This window comes from Centruroides vittatus, unplaced genomic scaffold (assembly GCF_030686945.1).
Source record: "Centruroides vittatus isolate TY-2023 unplaced genomic scaffold, ASM3068694v2 contig_341, whole genome shotgun sequence".
NCBI lineage: Eukaryota > Metazoa > Arthropoda > Arachnida > Scorpiones > Buthidae > Centruroides > Centruroides vittatus.
The window spans coordinates 668,451-688,688 of record NW_027122166.1 but is presented as its reverse complement, the minus strand read 5'-3'; the positions used below and the strand labels follow the sequence as shown (position 1 = coordinate 688,688).

The 20,238-nt window shown below is 33.6% G+C and overlaps 1 protein-coding gene across 1 annotated transcript; it reads left to right on the top strand.

Annotated features, from left to right (window-relative positions):
- Positions 1-13,393: 13,393 nt before the first annotated feature.
- LOC136974065 (actin-4-like) lies at positions 13,394-14,961 on the top strand. The gene is made up of 5 exons (XM_067268833.1): positions 13,394-13,541; positions 13,618-13,747; positions 13,825-14,064; positions 14,132-14,378; positions 14,444-14,961. The coding sequence occupies exons 2-5, from the start codon at positions 13,622-13,624 to the stop codon at positions 14,959-14,961; spliced, it is 1,131 nt and encodes a 376-aa protein (XP_067124934.1). The 5' UTR covers positions 13,394-13,541; positions 13,618-13,621.
- Positions 14,962-20,238: the final 5,277 nt, after the last annotated feature.

Here is a 20,238-nt window from a genome sequence, read left to right as displayed (position 1 = left end):
TAGAACTCGTCTAGCGCGGAAACGGAAATCTGTTAATTAAAATAAAAAATTCCGGTGGGGACTGTCATGTTCCGTTTTAAACGGATGCCAAACATTAGCAAGTTCTTTGCGAAATTATTACGTTGTAGAAAGGTAAATACAGAAGACCTTGTTTTTACGTCCTGGTTACTTTCCGGTTAATCGTCGTTAAGCGAGCCGTCGTAATTCGAATACTGATTTCTCATAGAATCGTCGTAAACTCGGGTTCCGTTTCAAGAAAAACTTTGAACTGTATGATTTTCCCTTTTTTACATTTATTCCTCGCTATTTTAACACGGAATCGTGATTTGATAGGATGCAATAAATTATCGTTGTAAGAGGAGCACTTTTAGGATAAGATCAAGGATAAGATACACTAGTTTTTCCTTCCGTTTAATATGATACTGTAGCCATGACCTGTTTTATATAGCCTAAAAAGAATAAATATATACATGCTTTTTATATTACCAAGACTATTTTTAGCAAAATATTATTTAAAAATACTAATTTCTCCTCACATTTTTTATTGAGATAGTTAATAATATCCATATTAGCGAGGTTGAGGCCGAAGTTTTAGACGCAAAAACGTGTACATCGAACGTTCAGCGCCGCTTTTATGTAAGCCTAGAAGTTTGACAATGACGTTTGGAATGTCGAGAATGATTCCACTGACTTTCCAAACACCATTGTCAAACTCCTAGGATTACAGGAAAGCGGCGCTGAACGTCCAACATGCACGTTTTCGCGTTTAAAACTCCGGCCTCAGCCTCGCTAATAACAATTGTAAAGCAGTAAATTATGCAAATTTTTCAGATTATAATTAGGCTATTACAAAAATATACGTTTTAATAGGAAAAAAAAGTAATAAATTTAATAAAAATGGTGCAGAAAAGTAGAAATTCTGATATTTTACCGCATTGATCGAACGAAAAAGTCAATTTTTAGTTACGACAGGAACTATTCTTCCAGGTGATTCAGGCTTACTGAACACGGTCAGTGGTCGTGGGTTCGCGCCTAACCTATGGGCTAGATATGTAGAATTTTTTTATCTTTACGTGTCTAATTTAGCACTTAAATAGGGTCCAGTTTCCCATATAAGTCATCGGGGATGCACCTTCTCAAATCGTCCTCGTGTCGGTTACCTTTTCCCATCAGTCCAATCCAAGTGACATTGCTCTCATTTTATCTCAATTAATGGGTTATAAGTCATAAATTAGTGCTTACAAATTACCGTGGTGCTATTTACAATTATTATGCTGTATATTTAAGCCTGGTATGCTATATAAAATGAATTATTTATAGTTAACCTAGAAAAGAGGGAAGACTACTCATTAAAGTATAAGCTATATAAAAATATTTATTTCCTCAGAAAACTGTAGAATTTAGTGAAGAATTTATTTAATTACGATAAATTTTCTAAACTTTGAACTGTGCTATTTTCATTGCTTGATATGTCACAGTCATTATCACTGGTGCTACACGTTATCAATTGAAAATAAACAGATAAAATATAGTTTCTACAGTGCTTAGGGGTTAAAAAAATACTTTTATGCAGGAATAAACAGTATTAAAATTTACTTATTTTTTCTCAAAACTTCTGTAGAAATGAACTATTTATAGTTATGACCTGCGTTAATATTATAATTATCAGGAAATTCTATATTTGTTATAAAAATATAGCATTTTGATGGGAAAACAAGTAGGAAAATGGTGAAAACTCTACTGAATAAGGAACATAAATGTTAATTTAATGTTTAATTTATTGCCCTATCTCATCATTTACCGTATTTTACGGACTTTAATTTTTAAGCATTTTTTTTTTTTTTTTTTTTTTTGATACATATAAAATACATATAAGATGCTACGGACTATAAGACGCACCTGAATTTTGGAGGCAATTTTTCGAAGAAAAAAATGCGTCTTATAGTCCGTAAAATACGGTAACTATTAACATAACTTTTAAAATATTTTTAATTCTTTTTTAATCTATGGCGTGCCACTCACGTAAGTCACGCACCATAGGCAAATTATAATGAGTTTTTTTCGTTTCAGGACAGTTCCAGATGTGTTTATAAACGAAGGTCCTCGTTTACAAGCGATCGTGCCACTTACCCTTTGCAGGTCAAAACCACGCAGGCATGTCAGGCGTGACCTCTGACATCTCATCTCTCTAGAAATGAATCGATGGAATAAAGCAACATAACACTAGTGAGATTTTGTAACAGTGGCGCGTTATAACTTCATGGGGCCCAGGCAAATTTGAATTAGGGGGCCCGAAGTATAGTGTTGACTTCGGACATTTTTTCAGGGGAATGCTTTCTTACAAAAAATTGGTTTGGATTCCCCTGTTGGTAGGAGCCCTAATCAATTGCCATTTATGTCCATAGGATAACACGCCACTGTCTACCAAGGAATGGCTTTCTAATGGAAACTGACCCTATTTAGGTGGTAGACAAGTGAAGAAAACCAGAAAAGTTCATATGATCAGCCCACGACCAATTACTACTTTCTAATGGTTTTATCTACTGGGCTGCTGGTAGACGTCTCTGTTAGTCTCCGGTTGTACATATTTTACAAGTCCAATTGTACAGGAAATAGAGTAAACAAAACGATTTTTGTAAGTACTGTATATACTAAAGTAAATGTCCAATGTACAGTAAACATGCTCAGAAAAACTTGCTTCAGTGAAGATGTAGGTTGATTTATGTGAATTGAACTTTGTACGGTGCAAAATATTAATTTACCATTTGTCATAAACAAAAGCTAATATTTTTGTAGAATAAATCATTAAGCTTTCAAAATTATTATTAATTTCTAGTTTTAAAAACTACAAAAATAACTATATATGCTATTTATTCTTATCGATTTTCACATTTTTAAAATTCCATTTTAATAAATCAAATCGCATTTAATTGGCTGCAATTTTCAAATTGCAGACCTATAGATTCCTACTGTCGTTTGTCTGTTAATCTGCCCGTCCTTCATTAATTAATCTCGAGAACAGAGTTAGACGGATAAAAATCAAGACCAGATATCGAAAGCTCAGAGGCCGGAGGTCCCGATTAACTATATACGAACTTCTGGGCCAGATCAGCAATAACGTGGGTTTTTTTTCAATTAAAATATGATTAAAAACAGAATGATTGTGAAAATATGATTAAAAACAGAAATATGATTGTGACGACATCAGAATAAGTAACTGTTCGTAATATATGTAAGTTATATAGGCCTACAGTCGAACCTCTAATGACGGCCACCTCTAAACGGCGGCTATTTTTTCTGGGACGTTGAACAGAAAAAATCATACAAAATAATTTCCAAACAACGGCTACTTTTTATGTTCCCGTCAGTGGCTGTTGTTCAGAGGTTTGACTGCATTATGTTATTATTATTATTATTTCAATTACAATTACAGTATTATATACCCTGACTATTACAGTGTGTCCATTCAGATCAGCTGAATGTGACAAAAAATTATAGAATAGTTAAATTATAAATAAAGAATAGAGAACGTCCTGTCTGTCTGCTTTAATATGAACTTACTTCTGCACTTGTGCAGCTTGTAGAGAAGCTTAATTTTCATTCTCTTGAGCTGTTGGATATCTCTAGACCGTCTAAATATTATGTAGATAATAGTAGAAGACAGCCAAGCTTGTGGTATTCATGAGAAGCTCTAGAAAATCAATAAGAATGTCATATATTAACAGATCTATTGAATAAGGTTGCTTATTCTAAAAATATTATACTGTGATAGATCAATATCTAAAATTTTGCATATATAAATGTGGATATTTTTTAAAAAGTATACACATTTGGGAGATATATTAGGATATCTTATACAGTTTAGAACATGTATATCTTGTATTTTCGTGTAACTGGTCTCTATTTAGGTGTTACAAACGTAAATAAAACCCGGAAAACACCATGTGGTTAGCCCGTAGGACAGGCACGAACCCGCGACTAAATATCCACGTGGCTGCTGATGAGCTGATTGATTTAAGGAAATTTGTAAAAATTCTCTGAATTCACTAAACTCATCATAATATTTTAATTATATTATTTTCCTCAATTTTCGATTGTCCTTTTATTAGACTCGTGTCTGATTGATCGTGGAATTTAGGACAGTTGAATAGTATAGTCTAATTCTATTTTGATTATTACTATTAATCAAGAAATTCCCATAAACTGTTTTGTAATTTTTTAACTTCCTCTTCTAAACGAGTAAGTCTTTCCTCCATTAATTTAAATTCCGCCACAATTTCCCAAATCGAATTTAAATCCTCTCTAACTAATTTCGTTATGTCTGCTGTTGAAACGTCATTATGTCAATGCAAAGCAGGACGAACGGTCTTCACTTCTGGTGTATTTGATTATCCCTAGTCAAAGGAGGTCGTCCACTTGTTCCCATTGCTAAAGGGCGCGGATTTGGTTCTATATCAGCAATAAGCAACGAAATAGCAATTAAATTGTAATTCAGATTCTCCTAGTTTCATATTCAAATCTACCACCAGCTGCTAAAAATCTTCATTCACCAGTAAATGCAATAATATATTTGCATATGTTATTGCATTAAGAACTCTCGAGGCTCTAGCCACAGACGATGGGGCTCCTTCTACGTAATTTTACGATCGGTTTTGGTTTTATTCGTTTAGGGCAGGGGTGGCCAACAAGTCGATCGCAAAGCCAATTTTCGTCGATCGCTAGCGATGTCTTGACTTAATGTATTATATTTGTAACCGAACGCAACTGTGTGCATGCAGTTATGACTCGACTCACAAGCAGTGAGTGCACTTCGTACTGAAACAGTGTATAAACATAGTATGTATTTCACACTTCCCCCTCCCCACTTAGACTATGCCTATGACAACAAGTCGATCGAGACACATTTTTACGATAAAAAGTAGATCTTATGTGCACAAAAGTTGGCCACCCCTGGTTTAGAGCCACGCGATACATGGGCGATCTGCCGAGGGAAATACCTTTCCGGGAGGTTTTTTATGGGAAACTGCCCTATTTACGTGTTACTAACCTGAAAAACTCCACGTGGCCGGTCCGTTGACCAGGCGCGAACCCACGACCCGTGTTCAGTGGTTTTATCCACTCGGCCACTCGGCCACGTAATTTTAAAGTAATAACGTGTAATTGTGGCTACAGAACTGTTTGTGTATGATATACAATTGAAATTGTAAAACCGCTTTATTTTTTCCAATTTCGGGAACCCGAGACACGGAACCTTTAGTCATGTGCCTCACGTGCCTAGTGGGCAATACGGCACAGATTAAGCTTACTTGTAAAGCTCCTGTACATCATACTTTTCCTGATAGCAACAGAGGCATGCCGTCATCTTATTCCTTACAGGGAAAATTTTTGAATTGAAATAACGTGACTTCCGGTTTGCATCAGAAGTTCATATAAAGTTAATCGGAACCTAATGCCGCTAAGGTTTTCATATCTGGTCTCGCCCTTCATCTAACTCCATTCTCGAGATTAGGGAAAGACAAACAGACAGACGAGAGTGGAATTTATAGGTCTACAATTTTTTCAAATTTCAGCCCAATAAAATAATTTTCTTAATAAATGCATAACTGTACTTTAAATTCTAGTTAATTTCAAAATCTAATTTCTACGTACAGTAAAACCTGTGAAAACAAATCGCACAGTATCGAGTTATTTTTCCATTTAGGCAGGTTTCCGTTCTATTCAGGTTCCGCTTTAGACAGGTTTTAGCCTACTGTTTAATACTTTGCACAGCGTACAGATGTGCTCCTAGATCTGGAATCATAGGATTGAATTAATGGGATAATGGTTGATTTACATGTGGGTAATTTAATAATGCTTTAACAAAGAGAACCTTTCAAAATATATACCGGTAATGTTATTATTAATTAATGAATAGTGCCGAATCAGATTTATTGGACTCTGCACATAAAAAATACATTCAATCTCTAGAGAAGTTATCAATCTGTAATGCTAGTAGTTCTCTCTTCTCTCCTCTACCCAATTGAATCAATACAGGAAGATTGAGGATGTCAATCATCTCCCGAGATGAAATTCCGTGGAGACAAAATAGCAATTTTTGTCATCTTCAAACTTGAAAATGGGAAATTAGCTGCCCTTTTTTAAATTTTGAATAGATTTTTCTCCTCAAATATTTTTAAATGTGCATAATTTATATAGATTACAACAGACTTTGTAGGTCTTGCATAGATAATGCTATATTATTCACGTTAATAGAAGGTTTTCAATTGCTTTCATTATGTAAAAGTAAATTATATATTTTGTATAGAAAATATTCAATAAATTCATTTCATAGAAAGCCTAAAGTGCATATATTAAGATAACTTAAATTTAAAATATCATGTAGAACCTACCATACGTTGCATATAGTACATAGAGAAGCATCATAGAAATGCACACATCAAATAAAACAGTATGAGTTTCATAAATTATAAATTATGTACTTTGCATGAGGAACTAATAACGTTTCATAAAAACCTTGATCACATATTAAATAGACAGGAATTGCATATATTGCGTAGAAGAACCTAAATTGCATACATAAAGGAGCTTAAATTTCACGCATTTACGTAGAACTTGAATTGCATATACTGTATTATATACTTTTCATAGAAGAAGCTAAGTTAAACACGTTCCAAAATAAAGTTAAATGACACATAGTATTGATGAACGTGAATTGCATAAATAACATAGAAGATTCTTCATTGCATAAAGACTATTCTATTAATAACTCTTACATATTTTAGAATTGGAAAGGCGTGAAAAACAGGAAACTAAAATAAATAAATGCCCAAATTTAGACATTTTCCATTAAAACACGGAAATCGACAATACATAAATTATGACATTGCATAACATAACATAAATTAGATAAGAATTTCCATATTAATCTCTAAAGAACAGATCAAAATTGGATTTCCTGTTATTCTATATCTTGTTATGCCCTACGGTCTATGCAGAAATGGATTTAGACTCATAGCTCTGCGCTGCAACATACAAGAGGTCCTCCCTCCTCCATTAAATAATAATGGGCACTATATGTAAACTGTCTTCAAGATTAGAATCGGGTTCCTCGTAACATGAGGCCCTAAGCTGTAGCTTATACGTAAATCCGGCTCTGGATCTATGTTATGCTCAAAGCCGGATTTGTGTAAGCTAGCTTAGGGTGTCGGGTTCAGAAGGGCCTATTTTATATATCGTCCATTATTATTTGATGAAGGAAGAAGGGCTATTTTATGCTCTAGCGCAGGACCGCCAGTGTAAATACGGCTCTGGTTATAGTCTATGTTGTTTTCAGACCTGTGTGATATTTATTCTGCATTATGTTCTAAGGCCTATGTTATACAGACGTCATGCCCTGTGACCTACGTCATACTCTAGATTAAATATTGCTATTCTGCGTGATGCTGTGTTAATGCAGACGAATGCCACTTAATTACAATTCATACAGCTGTATTTCTTAATATTTTTGAATTTTATTAATTTAAATATGGAATATTCTTAATAATTTATATTCTAAAAAAGCAAAAAATTGGTCAGGCATAATAATTACACTTCGAACTTGCGATCAAATTCTTTAAATTAACAAAATACCAGAGTATCATATAAATAGAGCACATAAAGAATTCTAAAGGTAAATATTATTACGTTATGGGAAGTTGTGTGTGTAGCGCTTCCATGTACAGAAATAACTTGACTTTAAAAGTTTCCTTCTTCGTCTCTTTTAGTTGTTTTTTTCTTCTTTCACCCTATTTTATAAATCACTGATTGCATAAATTGCATAGAATTTACTGCAGTGCGAAGCGCAAATACTTGTATTAATACTTTACAGTCTCGAAATGGAAGCGTATGCAATTAATTTATCTTCCTTCAGTCATTAAATATGTAAAATGTAAATTTATGAATAAAATGAGTAAAAACAATCAGTAAATTTATGAACAAGATGAATAAAATGAGATGACTGAGTAAATTTAAGTGGCTTTTACATATAAACCACCTCTAAACAGCGGTCATTCGTTCAAGAACTTCTTCCTAACAAAACTGCATGCAAAATAACCTTCAAACAACGGTCACCTTTGAACAACGTCCATTTATTTTCTGTTCCCGTCGGTAACCGTTGTTCAGAGATTTAAGTGTTTAAGAAAAATGGATCTTAAATAACTGAATAAGCGGCTAATTCGTTAGTTTGCAATCTCTGAATAGGTAAAAATATGCACTTAATTAAGTTTTATTTATTAAATATGTTTAAAAAATGAATATAGTATATAATTTTGAATAAAACTTTGCATAAATTTGCTTAGTTTTAACCTGGAAAGGGTTAAACTAATATAATTAATAGAAAGGGAAACTTATTAATTAATAGAATTAAAACTAATTAATAGAAAGGGATATTAAGTAACTGTATAAACAAGTAACATGTTACTGTATACGCACTTAATGGAGAAAGTAAGCAATTAATTGAGTTGTATTCATTAAATATGTTTAAAATTAATATAGTAAGTACTTTTTTATATAAATTTACGTCAGGAACCATTTTATAAATCAAATATACAAAGAAAAACAAGCTTTTTAAACAGGCATAACTATATATGGATGAGTAAGTAACAGGTCTGTAAATGAGAAAATATACAATTAATTAAGTTATATCCGATAAATATGCATAAAAATTAATAAAATCAAGCATTTTTCATAATAAAAATTGATGCTTAGAATAATTTTATGCAGGAAAAAGGACAGACATTAACTAACTGTACAGATGAATAAGCGGTAAAGTGGATACGGTCGAGTTTTTGTAGACGTTGAACTGAAATTATCGCTTAAGTTCCTTTCTTCACTCATCCGTTAAATGTTCGTTGTATCGAGGTTCGATCTACAACAGATTTTTTTTCAATGCCATCGATTGTTTGATTTTATGGCCAGATTTTTGCAGCATCACGTGACATAACTAACAATATCTTGCGCGAATTCAGGCGAGGTCAACGCTTTGTTGTGATAATATTTACGACTGAAAAGGGCTCTACCGTTTTTTAAAGCCTATAATTTTACTTTAGCAAACAATTGTTTTTATTTGTTTCTCATCATTTTTTAAAATGATTTTATCGATTAAATATGCAGAATTTGATCTGTTTCATCCATGGCTGGACCTTAGAGGCTGTCTGGCCTTAAGCTATAACAACATCTTCCCCAAACCAAATAATAATGCATGTTAAAATGTGAGGATCTAAGCTATAGACTCATAACGCGAAGCCCTAAGCTGCAACTTATTTTCAAACCCGGGTTCCGGTTTCGTTAAGCGTTTTCATGCAAGAAAATTTGCATTATAGGGAAGATTTTGAGTGTTTAATTACTCAAATTTTTAATATTATTATTATTATTATTAAAAATTAGAATATAAAAATGAGGAATTATGTACAATTTTCTTGATTGTATCCATTAATTTTTCGAGGTTCAAACAGAAACTAGAGCCGGCAGCTTGTCTAACACGTAAGCTAGACAAGCTGCAGATGATGTAAGGCTCCGCGTTATGAGTCTATAGCATAGGGCTTCACATTTTTACGTGCAGACTATCGTTATTTGGTAGAGGGAAAGAGCCTTTTATGTGTTAGTTTATAGTTTAGGGCCACAAGTCTAATTCCAGTCCTTGCAGAAATTGATGTATTTAATACATGAATTTCTTTGTTTTGATGTATTTAATACATCAATTTCCACAGTGTCTTTGAGTAAGTTTTTCGGTGTTTAATACGTCATATTGTTAAGATTTGTTATCAAAACACGAGAAATTGAAAAATTTCTTGATTTCAACCACTAAATTTTTAAAAACAAACAGAAATTGGTGTTTTTAGTTGAGCATTTCTTTATGCAAATGAGCATTTCTGAGCGTTTAAAACTTTGGTTACTCGTTACAAATGACACCGTTTAAAAATTTAACAATGTCTAATTGTCATCTACATATCGGCACGTTTACGTCATACAAGAAAATCCTTTGATAGTGTTATCGATTTTCGTCACGCAATTGTCTTCCTGGCTATCGATTTTATATCGTTGTCAATCAAATAATTTTCTCGTTTTCTTTTTTATTATTTAAAAAAGATAAATAAATAAATTTTAAGTTTATTTATTTATTTATTTTCTTTAGACAAAAGGAAAGAAAACTCTCGAAATTCTAAAAATATCAGAAATTTCTGTCTGCATCATTAGTCTTTTCTTCCGGTTTTTATCATTCGTCACGACTTGCATAACCGAAAATTATATGTTAGTTCATATGCAAAAAATAAATAAACATTTTATATATCCTTTTTAAAACAAACAATATACTCTATAGAAAATATAGTCAAACCTCTAAACAGCAGATACCGATGGGGGGGAAAAAATAGCCGTTGTTCGAAGGTAGCTGTTGTTTGGAGACTTATCTTGTATGCATTTTTCGTTCAACTTCCCTGAAAAACTGGCCGCTATTTACAGGTGGCCGTTATTGAAAGAGGTTTGACTGTGTATACATTATTTTATTGATTTTTATATGTAAAGACCCTCTCTTCTTTTATCCTCAACTGTATTAATTTCATTTACATTGTAATCAGTGACTAGGAAAGGATTAAAAACAGATTTTTAAAATTAATTATTAAAAGAAATGTTAATTTATATCGCATTCGACCACCTTCCAACAACGGACCCTCTAAACGGTGGCCGTTTTTTTTTTGTACGTTTCTTTTTGAAATAGTACCGTACAAAATAACTTCGAACAGCGGCCATTTTTTTAATGTTTTTCCGTCCGTTGTTCAGAGGTTCGGCTGAATTTATGGTCTATTGCTACACCTTCTATTTGATCTTATTTAATTATTGTTAATATTTTTCTTCCTGAACTTTACTACCCTTCATTTGCATTGTAATCAGGAGCTGAGAGGTGAAATGGGGACTTGATAAGTCACAAATACGAGGCCCTACATCTGCTTGTACGGGTATCATCGTTACAAGGCATTAGAAATAGATTTGATTCTAGGCCATATACATCTCCAAATTCAACAAAACCTGTCTAAAACGGAACGCGATTTCAATTCATGTTTAGTCTGCCTAATATACAGTAAAACCTGTCCAAAACGGAACATTAATAAAACGAAAACCTACCTAAATTCTTATAAACACAGCGATTTTCTGTGTTAAAAACCTGTTCAAAACTGAAACCTGCCAAACCAGAAAAAATATTTAGTCTACACAGGTTTCGCTATAAGTTTTTTTTTTTATGTTTCAGACATGTTTAAACATTTTTATACAGTGTACAGAGAGAGAGAGAGAAAAAAAACTGTAGAAACCCACTACTCGTCAACTGTGCATTAATTATGACTTGGAATTGGCTTCTATTACGCAAAAATTTCCGTACTCAAGTGCAATTGGTGTCAAAGTTTCCGCGTTAGACAGGTTTTTGACTTGTAATATTTTATACAGAAAATCGTTCCGTTCCTACAGTTATTTTCCGTTTTATATATCGTTCGTTTCTGACAGGTTTTACTGTATATGAATTAAAATAAATAAAACAAACAAAAGCAAATTTTTTTCGTTATTTATTTCATTTTATTAACCTGCTTTTGGGAAAGAACTTATCAGACGGCATCCTGAAAAAGTACTAGAGTTTTTGCTGCTAAAGTGCTTGATTACATCCTAATTTTTGGGCATAATTATGGTCGGATTTGCACATAAGGTAAACAATCGGCAGCTTAATTAAGGCCTCGTAGTTTTACATATATCATTTGGTGGAGTAAAGGGCCTGTTACATATTACAGCTTAGAGCTATAACAAGTCTAAGTCCAACCCTGACTATTAATTTTAATGGATACTTCACGTCTACATAAGAATTACACCTATTTCTGGCTATCTGTCTTTATATTGTGAAAAGATGAGCAATTAAGACAATGTACTGTACACTTAATTACTCCGTATCAAATTTTTGCTAAGTATTGTTACTCGTATGTGCAAATGATTCTGCAGCTCCTGCCCTGTACGTCTTGTATCAAGATATTTATTACATTATTCCTTCCATGAAAATTATTGTTTCTCCAATAGTTGTTGTTCCGTATACATTATATCATAACCTATGTACAGGGCCAAATTTTCACATAATCTAAGCAAGCTTCAACTAAGGGGCTTCTTGTTATGAGTCTACAGATTGGGCCTCACATTTTAACATGTATTATTATCTGGCGTGGGAAGGGCGTGTTATTATAGCTGGTCCACAGCGAGTACGAAGTCCATTCTTGGATGGAACAGATTAAGTTCTGCTTGTATAGTCGCTCAAAATCGACAAAAATAGTAAACAATTCCTCACTTTACATGTTATAATAACGATATTGAACATTTCAGTCATTAAATTACTCAAAATCCGGCATAAAATACAGCTATCCACACTAAAAAGAAATCTTGATTATGCAATCAAATATCCTCTTCTTTCGAAAATAAATCGTTAAATTCACATAAATTTACAGTATGATTGTATGCAAATCATGTCCTTCTAGACCTGTAGCAGCAGCTTTCAACCAGCGATGCACGTACCACCAGTGGTACACAAGAAGGGCCCGTTAGTTCTACAAGTCTACATACAGAAGACTAAGGTACGCGAGTGAAAAATGGTAGAGAGCCGCTGCCCTGTAACTAGCGACGCCCGCAGACTGTAAAAAAGGGCATTATACATTATACAAGAAGCTTCAATCTGTGATTCAACGTGAGATCAGCGCTCCCACAAGGTGACACTGTTTGCATTTGGGGCTAACTTGGCCAAAACTTGACGTTGAAAAGTGTTTTCAAGGTCAAGTTTTGGTCAACATAAGATTGGGTCAACATAAGTTGCATGGGACAATGGACAAGTAGGCTATAAGTCGTGAATTTTCTGTCGTTCTGTTGTTGATAATGAAATTTGGGGCTTCCCTGGTGATTAGGAAAAGGGCAAAACAGACGAAAAGAGGGGCAAGTGCTACAATGTACGGGCGTCCCTGCCTATATCTCTCAAACTATGATGATCAGCAAGAAAGATTGAAATTCTCGATAATGGAGAGGATATAATTATTGTTTTAAGATTACCATAACATAACAATATTATAATAATGGATAAATTCCAATCGCGAAAGATACGTTATCAGAATTCGAATAGAATCGATTATTTCTCTAACTAGAACAAATTTAGACATATATAAGGTCAAAACCGCGCCGATCTAGTTAAAAACGGACCGGAACTCTCTAAACTAGTTATTAATATCAGATATTCCAGGAAAAGAACTACAAAAGATGTTATCCATGGCCGTTCCGCTCGTTGAATCTACCTCAACCGATTCGAAAATCTGAAATGGCGACAGATATAAATTCCCTATATAGACATAACCAACAATCCTTTACCGATCGAATCTGATCGAAGTAAACAGGGTCATTGTTTTTGACGTCATAGGATTTTTCTAGTCACTTAAAAAGAATTCTTTTTGCCAAGAGGAGTAAACTCCTTGCTCATTTTACTGTACTTCAAATAGGTAAAGCTGATTTTTCTCCAACGCTATCTGCGGGTTTTCTACAGCAATTTTATACAGAATTTTTACATTTTTAAAGCAAAATGTGCGACGACGAAGTAGCTGCAATAATCGTAGACAATGGATCTGGAATGTGCAAAGCGGGATTTGCTGGTGATGATGCTCCTCGTTCGGTTTTCCCATCCGTAGTTGGAAGATCGAGACATCAGGTACTTTTTTAAAATATATTTATTTGTAGATAACTGTTTAAGAATTTTTTCACGAGCCATATTTTAATAATCTATAGCCTATTATGGTTGGTATGGGTAACAAAGATAGTTACGTTGGAGACGAAGCGCAAAGCAAACGAGGTATTTTAACTTTAAAATACCCAATAGAACACGGTATCGTTACTAATTGGGATGATATGGAGAAGATTTGGCACCATACATTCTATAACGAACTTCGTATTGCCCCCGAAGAACACCCTGTTCTTTTAACGGAAGCACCCCTCAACCCTAAAGCAAACAGGGAAAAAATGACTCAGGTAAAGTTTGTACCACGTTTTAGTTAAAACTTTTGCCGTGATTTTAACTAAGTTTTCTCATGTGTAGATTATGTTTGAAACCTTTAATACTCCAGCAATGTATGTTGCAATCCAAGCAGTGCTTTCTTTATACGCTTCTGGACGAACGACGGGTATCGTTATGGATTCTGGTGACGGTGTGACACACACTGTACCTATTTATGAAGGTTATGCACTTCCACACGCAATCCTGAGACTCGATTTAGCTGGCCGAGATCTTACAGATTATCTAATGAAGATTTTAACAGAACGAGGCTACTCTTTCACCACTACCGGTTAGTAGATTTCGTGTTTTCTTCTTTAGAAATGACCCTAAATAATGTTTTTAAATATTTTTCAGCTGAAAGAGAAATCGTCCGCGATGTTAAAGAGAAACTTTGTTATATATCACTGGATTTTGAACAAGAAATGGCTTCAGCAGCTGCTTCTTCCTCCATTGAAAAGACTTACGAGTTACCTGATGGTCAAGTGATGAATATTGGAAATGAAAGATTCCGCTGTCCAGAATCACTCTTCCAACCTTCCTTCCTTGGCATGGAGTCCTGTGGCATACACGAGACTGCTTATAATTCGATCATGAAGTGTGATGTCGATATACGTAAGGATCTATATTCCAACATTGTTCTCTCTGGAGGAACCACCATGTTCCCCGGTATTGCCGATCGTCTTCAGAAAGAAATAACTACTTTGGCTCCAACAACGATGAAAATTAAAATCATTGCTCCACCCGAAAGAAAATATTCTGTCTGGATCGGTGGATCCATATTAGCATCGCTTTCTACTTTCCAACAAATGTGGATCTCGAAGCAGGAGTATGATGAATCTGGACCGAGCATCGTTCATAGAAAATGTTTCTAAATTTAGACAAATTAGCTGTTATCTTTTCATATTAATGCTGTAGTAAGACAGCGTGGATCGGATAAATTTTATGATCTATACACTTAAATTATTCTAAATTTTAATTTATGAATAATAAAATTTTCAATTGCCAAAATATTTCTGTTTATCTGTGATTATAAACAACGGTTGAACATAAAAAAAAACACTATAAACACATTTAAGAGCATCAAAGTTTGATAGGATCAATGAAGATCCCGCAAAGCACCGCAAGCAGAGCCCCAACCTACAAGGGCCAGGGAGTGCAAGCAGTACTATAAACACATTTAAGACACATTTTTACATATTAAATTCTCATAGTTAACTACTTTCACGTCTAAAGCTGCCAGGGCCGGATTAACCCACTTTGGGGCCCTAGACATTTTCTTCTTACCGGGCCTCCTCCCTCTCCCACAAGAAATAGAGCACACAAAGACAACAATAAATAATATGGCTATAATGGCAATAATATAACATTATAGAAAGATTAGAAGTACGAAATAATCTAATAATCTTAATTTTTGTTGTTATTTTTTGCCCGGGCAACGCCGGGTTCATCATCTTGTGGTTAATATTATTCTTATCGCTATAAAAAGAAAATTTTAAATTATCGGAAGAATTACTCTCAATAAGAAGAAACATAAGAACACATTTTCTTTAGATTTTAGAATTCACAATAACCATATAAAAAGCAATATATTTTTGTTTATTTGTTTATTTTATACAATTGTCCAACAGAAAAGCAAACTATCTTATTTACAAATCTTTTCAAAATAGACAGTTCGACCGGGCCCTTCAAAAAACCAGGCCCTAGACATTTTTCTCGTATGTCTATGCGATGATCCAGCCCTGAAAACTGCACATGCACTATTTATTATCCTTGCTTCTTATATAGTAAATAGCATCAATATTTTAAGTCCAAAATAGTATGGAGCATAATAGAACCTACTATATTTCCACGTACAATTGTAGCAGATTTTATCATGAAACTAAGTTACTATATTGTATGTCTGGAGCATCAGTGAACACTATTGTAGATTCATGTGAAGCATAATGGAACTTTATTATTGATTATTGTAGAGAATAATGAGGCACAATTATAAATCTGTATATAAGAGCCAATAGATTTTAATATTAATTAATTACCGTATATAACTTTGTTTAACAGTTTACATAGAGACCCTATATAAAACTGCTCTGTCACTTGTCAAAATTAAAAGTATCTAATAATAATAATTTATATAATATAAATACATAATATATAACATTTATAAGTCAACATTATAATTATTATAGCATATACACATTAAAAGTATATTATTCAATTATTAAATAACCTAATTATTATAGCTAATTTGCGTCATTTTCTCCCTAAGAGCACTAAAGGGTTTTTTAATCATACTTATCATGGGTTCGGCCAAGCCTACAACGGGGAGAGAATGGTAAAAAAAACCCGAAAAATTGCTTGGGGACTTTTTGGCCAGTCCTGATTCGGTCCCGGGTCTCCCAGAGAGGTAAACTAACGCCTTAATAGCCTCGGCCATTATAAATGATTATATTGTTCTTGATTATTAATTACTATATATTTATTTAATAAAAGTAACGGCTAATTAATATACAGTACAACACATTAATATATTATTAACATCCACTGAGAATTTTTAAATTTAAGACTATAAGTTTAAGTAGGTCATCGTTAGATTCAACTTTTTTAATTCGTATCGCCGAGCATTTTGCAAGAAACTGATATCAAACCCATAAAATATTACTACATTCATTTTATTGCTTTTACACTAATAAAAAAAGGATAAAAATTCCTTCAAACACGAAGAACTGGAAACATGATACGCTCTCCATCCGATACTATAAGTGTAAAAATATATTAAAAGATACTAAGAAACTACATTGGATATTGATAAATTCATTCAATGCACTTAGTGTTTATTTTATATGATCAATAATTATGATAAAAATCGATCAATTATAAATATCTGGAAACTTAAATTGCTTATGTGCAATAGACATTTTAGTAAAGAGAAAATAGAGCATCTTTTCACTATGGAAGCAACAATAGCGAAGGACGATGCATTAATGCGATAAGGCAACGCAACACTTGGGTAATCCGCCAAGGAAGACTTTCATTAAGAAACTAGCTCCTATTTAGGTGTTAAGAACATGAAAAAAATCCGGAAACTCCACGTGGCAAGGCCGTTGACGAGGTACAAACCCGCGACCAACTACTAGTGTTCGATAGTTTTATCCACTCGGGCATTAGCGTGCCCACCAACTGGCAACACCAATGTTCAGGAGTTTTATCTCCTCGGCCTTTTTTACAAATTAAAACTAATCAATCAGTGGCGTGCCGTCATTGGAAGCGATGGAAGCGCCGATTCCACCTTCCAATGACCTTCCCTTGTATTTTATAAAATATAAATTTTCATATTTTAACGTACTTTGCATTAATTAAAATTAATATTTTATTATAACTGCATTATGTATCTTTTACAAATTTCTATACTACATGTGAAAAAAAACGATAAGATTGCTATTGTATATTCGAATAATTCGGTAGCGGAAGGAGTGTCGAAACCGGGTCAGTTTCCAATCAGCCAGATTATATAGGCATTGTCACATGCGGTTTACAGAGCACCAACCTCACCCGGTTTAGCTGGTAGAAGCGACACACGCATAAAGAGTCCTACTTTATATCCCGGAGCGGTTGTGGGCTATTAGCCACCCGCCTGTCAACTTCCAAGCAGCCAGATTATAGGCATTGGCGCATGCGCTTTACAGAGCACCAACGTCACGGTTTAGCTGGTAGAAGCGACACACGCGTAAAGAGTCCGACTTTAACAGCCCACAACAGCTCCGGGATATAGCCGCCTGCTAGATATTCGGCCACCCTCGCCCGATTATGTGAATCATGAGCAGACTAGATCAACGGCGGACAACCCCCGGCCCGCGGGCCAGCTACGGCTGGCGAAAAGTTTCTATCCGGCCCGCGAGATCTTTAATAGATTATTAAATTGGAAAAATAACTAATTAACAGTTATTTTTCCAATTCTTTGTAATTTTCGAAAACGATAAGAGAAATAAATGTAGTAATTAACTTTTTATTTATTTATTTCATATTTGCAGACTAAAAAAATTACGAGTCACAAGAAAGCGTCAATTAACTACTACGGCCCGCAGAAAAAAAAAACATAAAATTTATTCTGGCCCACGTTATAAAAAAGGTTGCCCACCGTAGACTAGATTTATAACTTAACCCAACCGATAGGAATTTACTGGCATGTTTTTATGATAGTTCTGTATAGTTGACAGGAGTTTTAAAAAAATCCATTAAATTATTTGATACATTTATTCCGCGTTTATTCTGCTCTCCCATCTTATATTACTTACGGATTTCAATGTTAAACCGGTGATATTACGATTTAGTATGGCCCATCTGTAAGGGGATGCAGAAAAAACGTGTACAATTCTAGTACAGTGTTAAAAAATTAACTGTTACTTTGGCTGCATCATTTACAACCAAATTTAATGAATGAGACGTACAAGGTACAAAAAAAGCTCTAGAATTTATTTTCCTTAAATTTACGATTTATGTATAGGTTGTCATAAAAATTTCTTTCCGCTTCTTTCCCAAGACTACAGATATTCGAGTACAAAGTAACCGGTTTCGACTTATTTCTATTTAAGAAGTAGTTAAATAATTAAGCGATTAGGGAATTAGAAACATAAATAAAACCCCGATGAAAGAGCCGAAATTTTACTTAAACAGAAGCTTAACCGAACCAATCTCTTGCCGAGTACAGTGGGGTCTGATCTTTTCGTAATATTAGATGTAATAAAGACAGAAATTTTTCCAGTTCAATGAGAGTGACCGAAAAGTTGTAAATTTTGGAAATTTCCGTGAACACTCGATCCTAAAACGAATTAGTTAGAAAACGAACGACGGACAATCTGTTAAGTTTAACATATTTAGATTTTTACAGCTATGGTGAGAAACGTTTAAAATCTACAACAACCCTGTCGCGTCCTTTGATATATACTAGTGACGCGACAAAAGAGGCATTTGACATTGACCGGTATCGGCACCCTCGGGATTTGGCACGGACAAACCTACCTGGACCGTCTCTGATTCCATTCATTAGCCACTCGTAGGGAGCTACAGTATTTCACTAACTGTAAGTGGATTGTTTTAAGATTTAAAAAGTAAAGAATATTTTGTTACTTTTATGTACGTTTCTTCACAAAGTTATATTTAATTATAAGTTTCATTAAAAGTATATTCATACAATTGAAGAATTTTTTGAACTAGGTATGTATATTCTTCACACATTTTGTTTTACCAAGTAAGTTTTTCTGATAATTTTAATTTTAGCCCTTATATCGTGGCTAGTGATTCAAAAATTTATTTTAAAAAAGTTTTGGCTCAAGACCATATAATGAAAAAGAAAACATTATTAAAAGAGAAAGACCAATGCCTAAATTAAATATAAATACGTAAACAAAAAATTTCGACATTTTGACGATAAAATTTATGACGAATGACGATTCTTTCGTAAAATTGAAGCAATTTGGAAATCAAAGAGGAATAGAATTTAACATTGGTAGACAATATAAAATAAATATTGAAAATTATAACGAGATAATTACGATTAATAGATATATCTAAATTAATAGATGTTATATGTTTTTTCTCAAAGCGAGAATTGGCATTTAGAGGGCGTAGGGAATTTATTGAATCTAATAACGGAGGTAATTATATTGAACTTTCTTATTTATTAAGTACGTCGGATAATCTATTAAAAATACATTTAAAGAAGTATACGGTTTTTACTAGCTTATCGAACAAACGAATACGAACGGGCCCTGACGCGCAATTAATTGATTGCCCCTGAAAGTCGGCTTCTTACAGAAACACAGCTTCCCTATCATTAAATGTCACGGCACGCCACTGTAATCAATATAAACAATAGAATACATTAACTATGTAAATGATATAATAATAATTAAATTAAAACTATTATATACATTTATTTTAGATGTACAACTTATTATATAAGCCAAAAATTCATCCAAAACAAGGGAGTCATGATCAAGAGATTCTGCTTGACACCCAGATTTTCTGATGGTTTAAAGAATTTGTTCTAATTTTGTTCTAACTCAAACTGTAAATTTTTTAGAAATAACTTATTAAACTATAAAATAAGATAATTTTTCTAAGATAATAGAATTTATAAATGAGATGGGACA

What these genes read in the sequence shown, in the direction of transcription:
- LOC136974065 (XM_067268833.1), top strand. Translation starts at nt 13,622, where the DNA reads ATGTGCGACGACGAAGTAGCTGCAATAATCGTAGACAATGGATCTGGA. An exon ending in ACAGGGAAAAAATGACTCAG is followed by an intron (nt 14,065 to 14,131) that starts GTAAAGTTTGTA and finishes TCTCATGTGTAG; the next exon opens with ATTATGTTTGAAACCTTTAA. An exon ending in CTACTCTTTCACCACTACCG is followed by an intron (nt 14,379 to 14,443) that starts GTTAGTAGATTT and finishes AATATTTTTCAG; the next exon opens with CTGAAAGAGAAATCGTCCGC.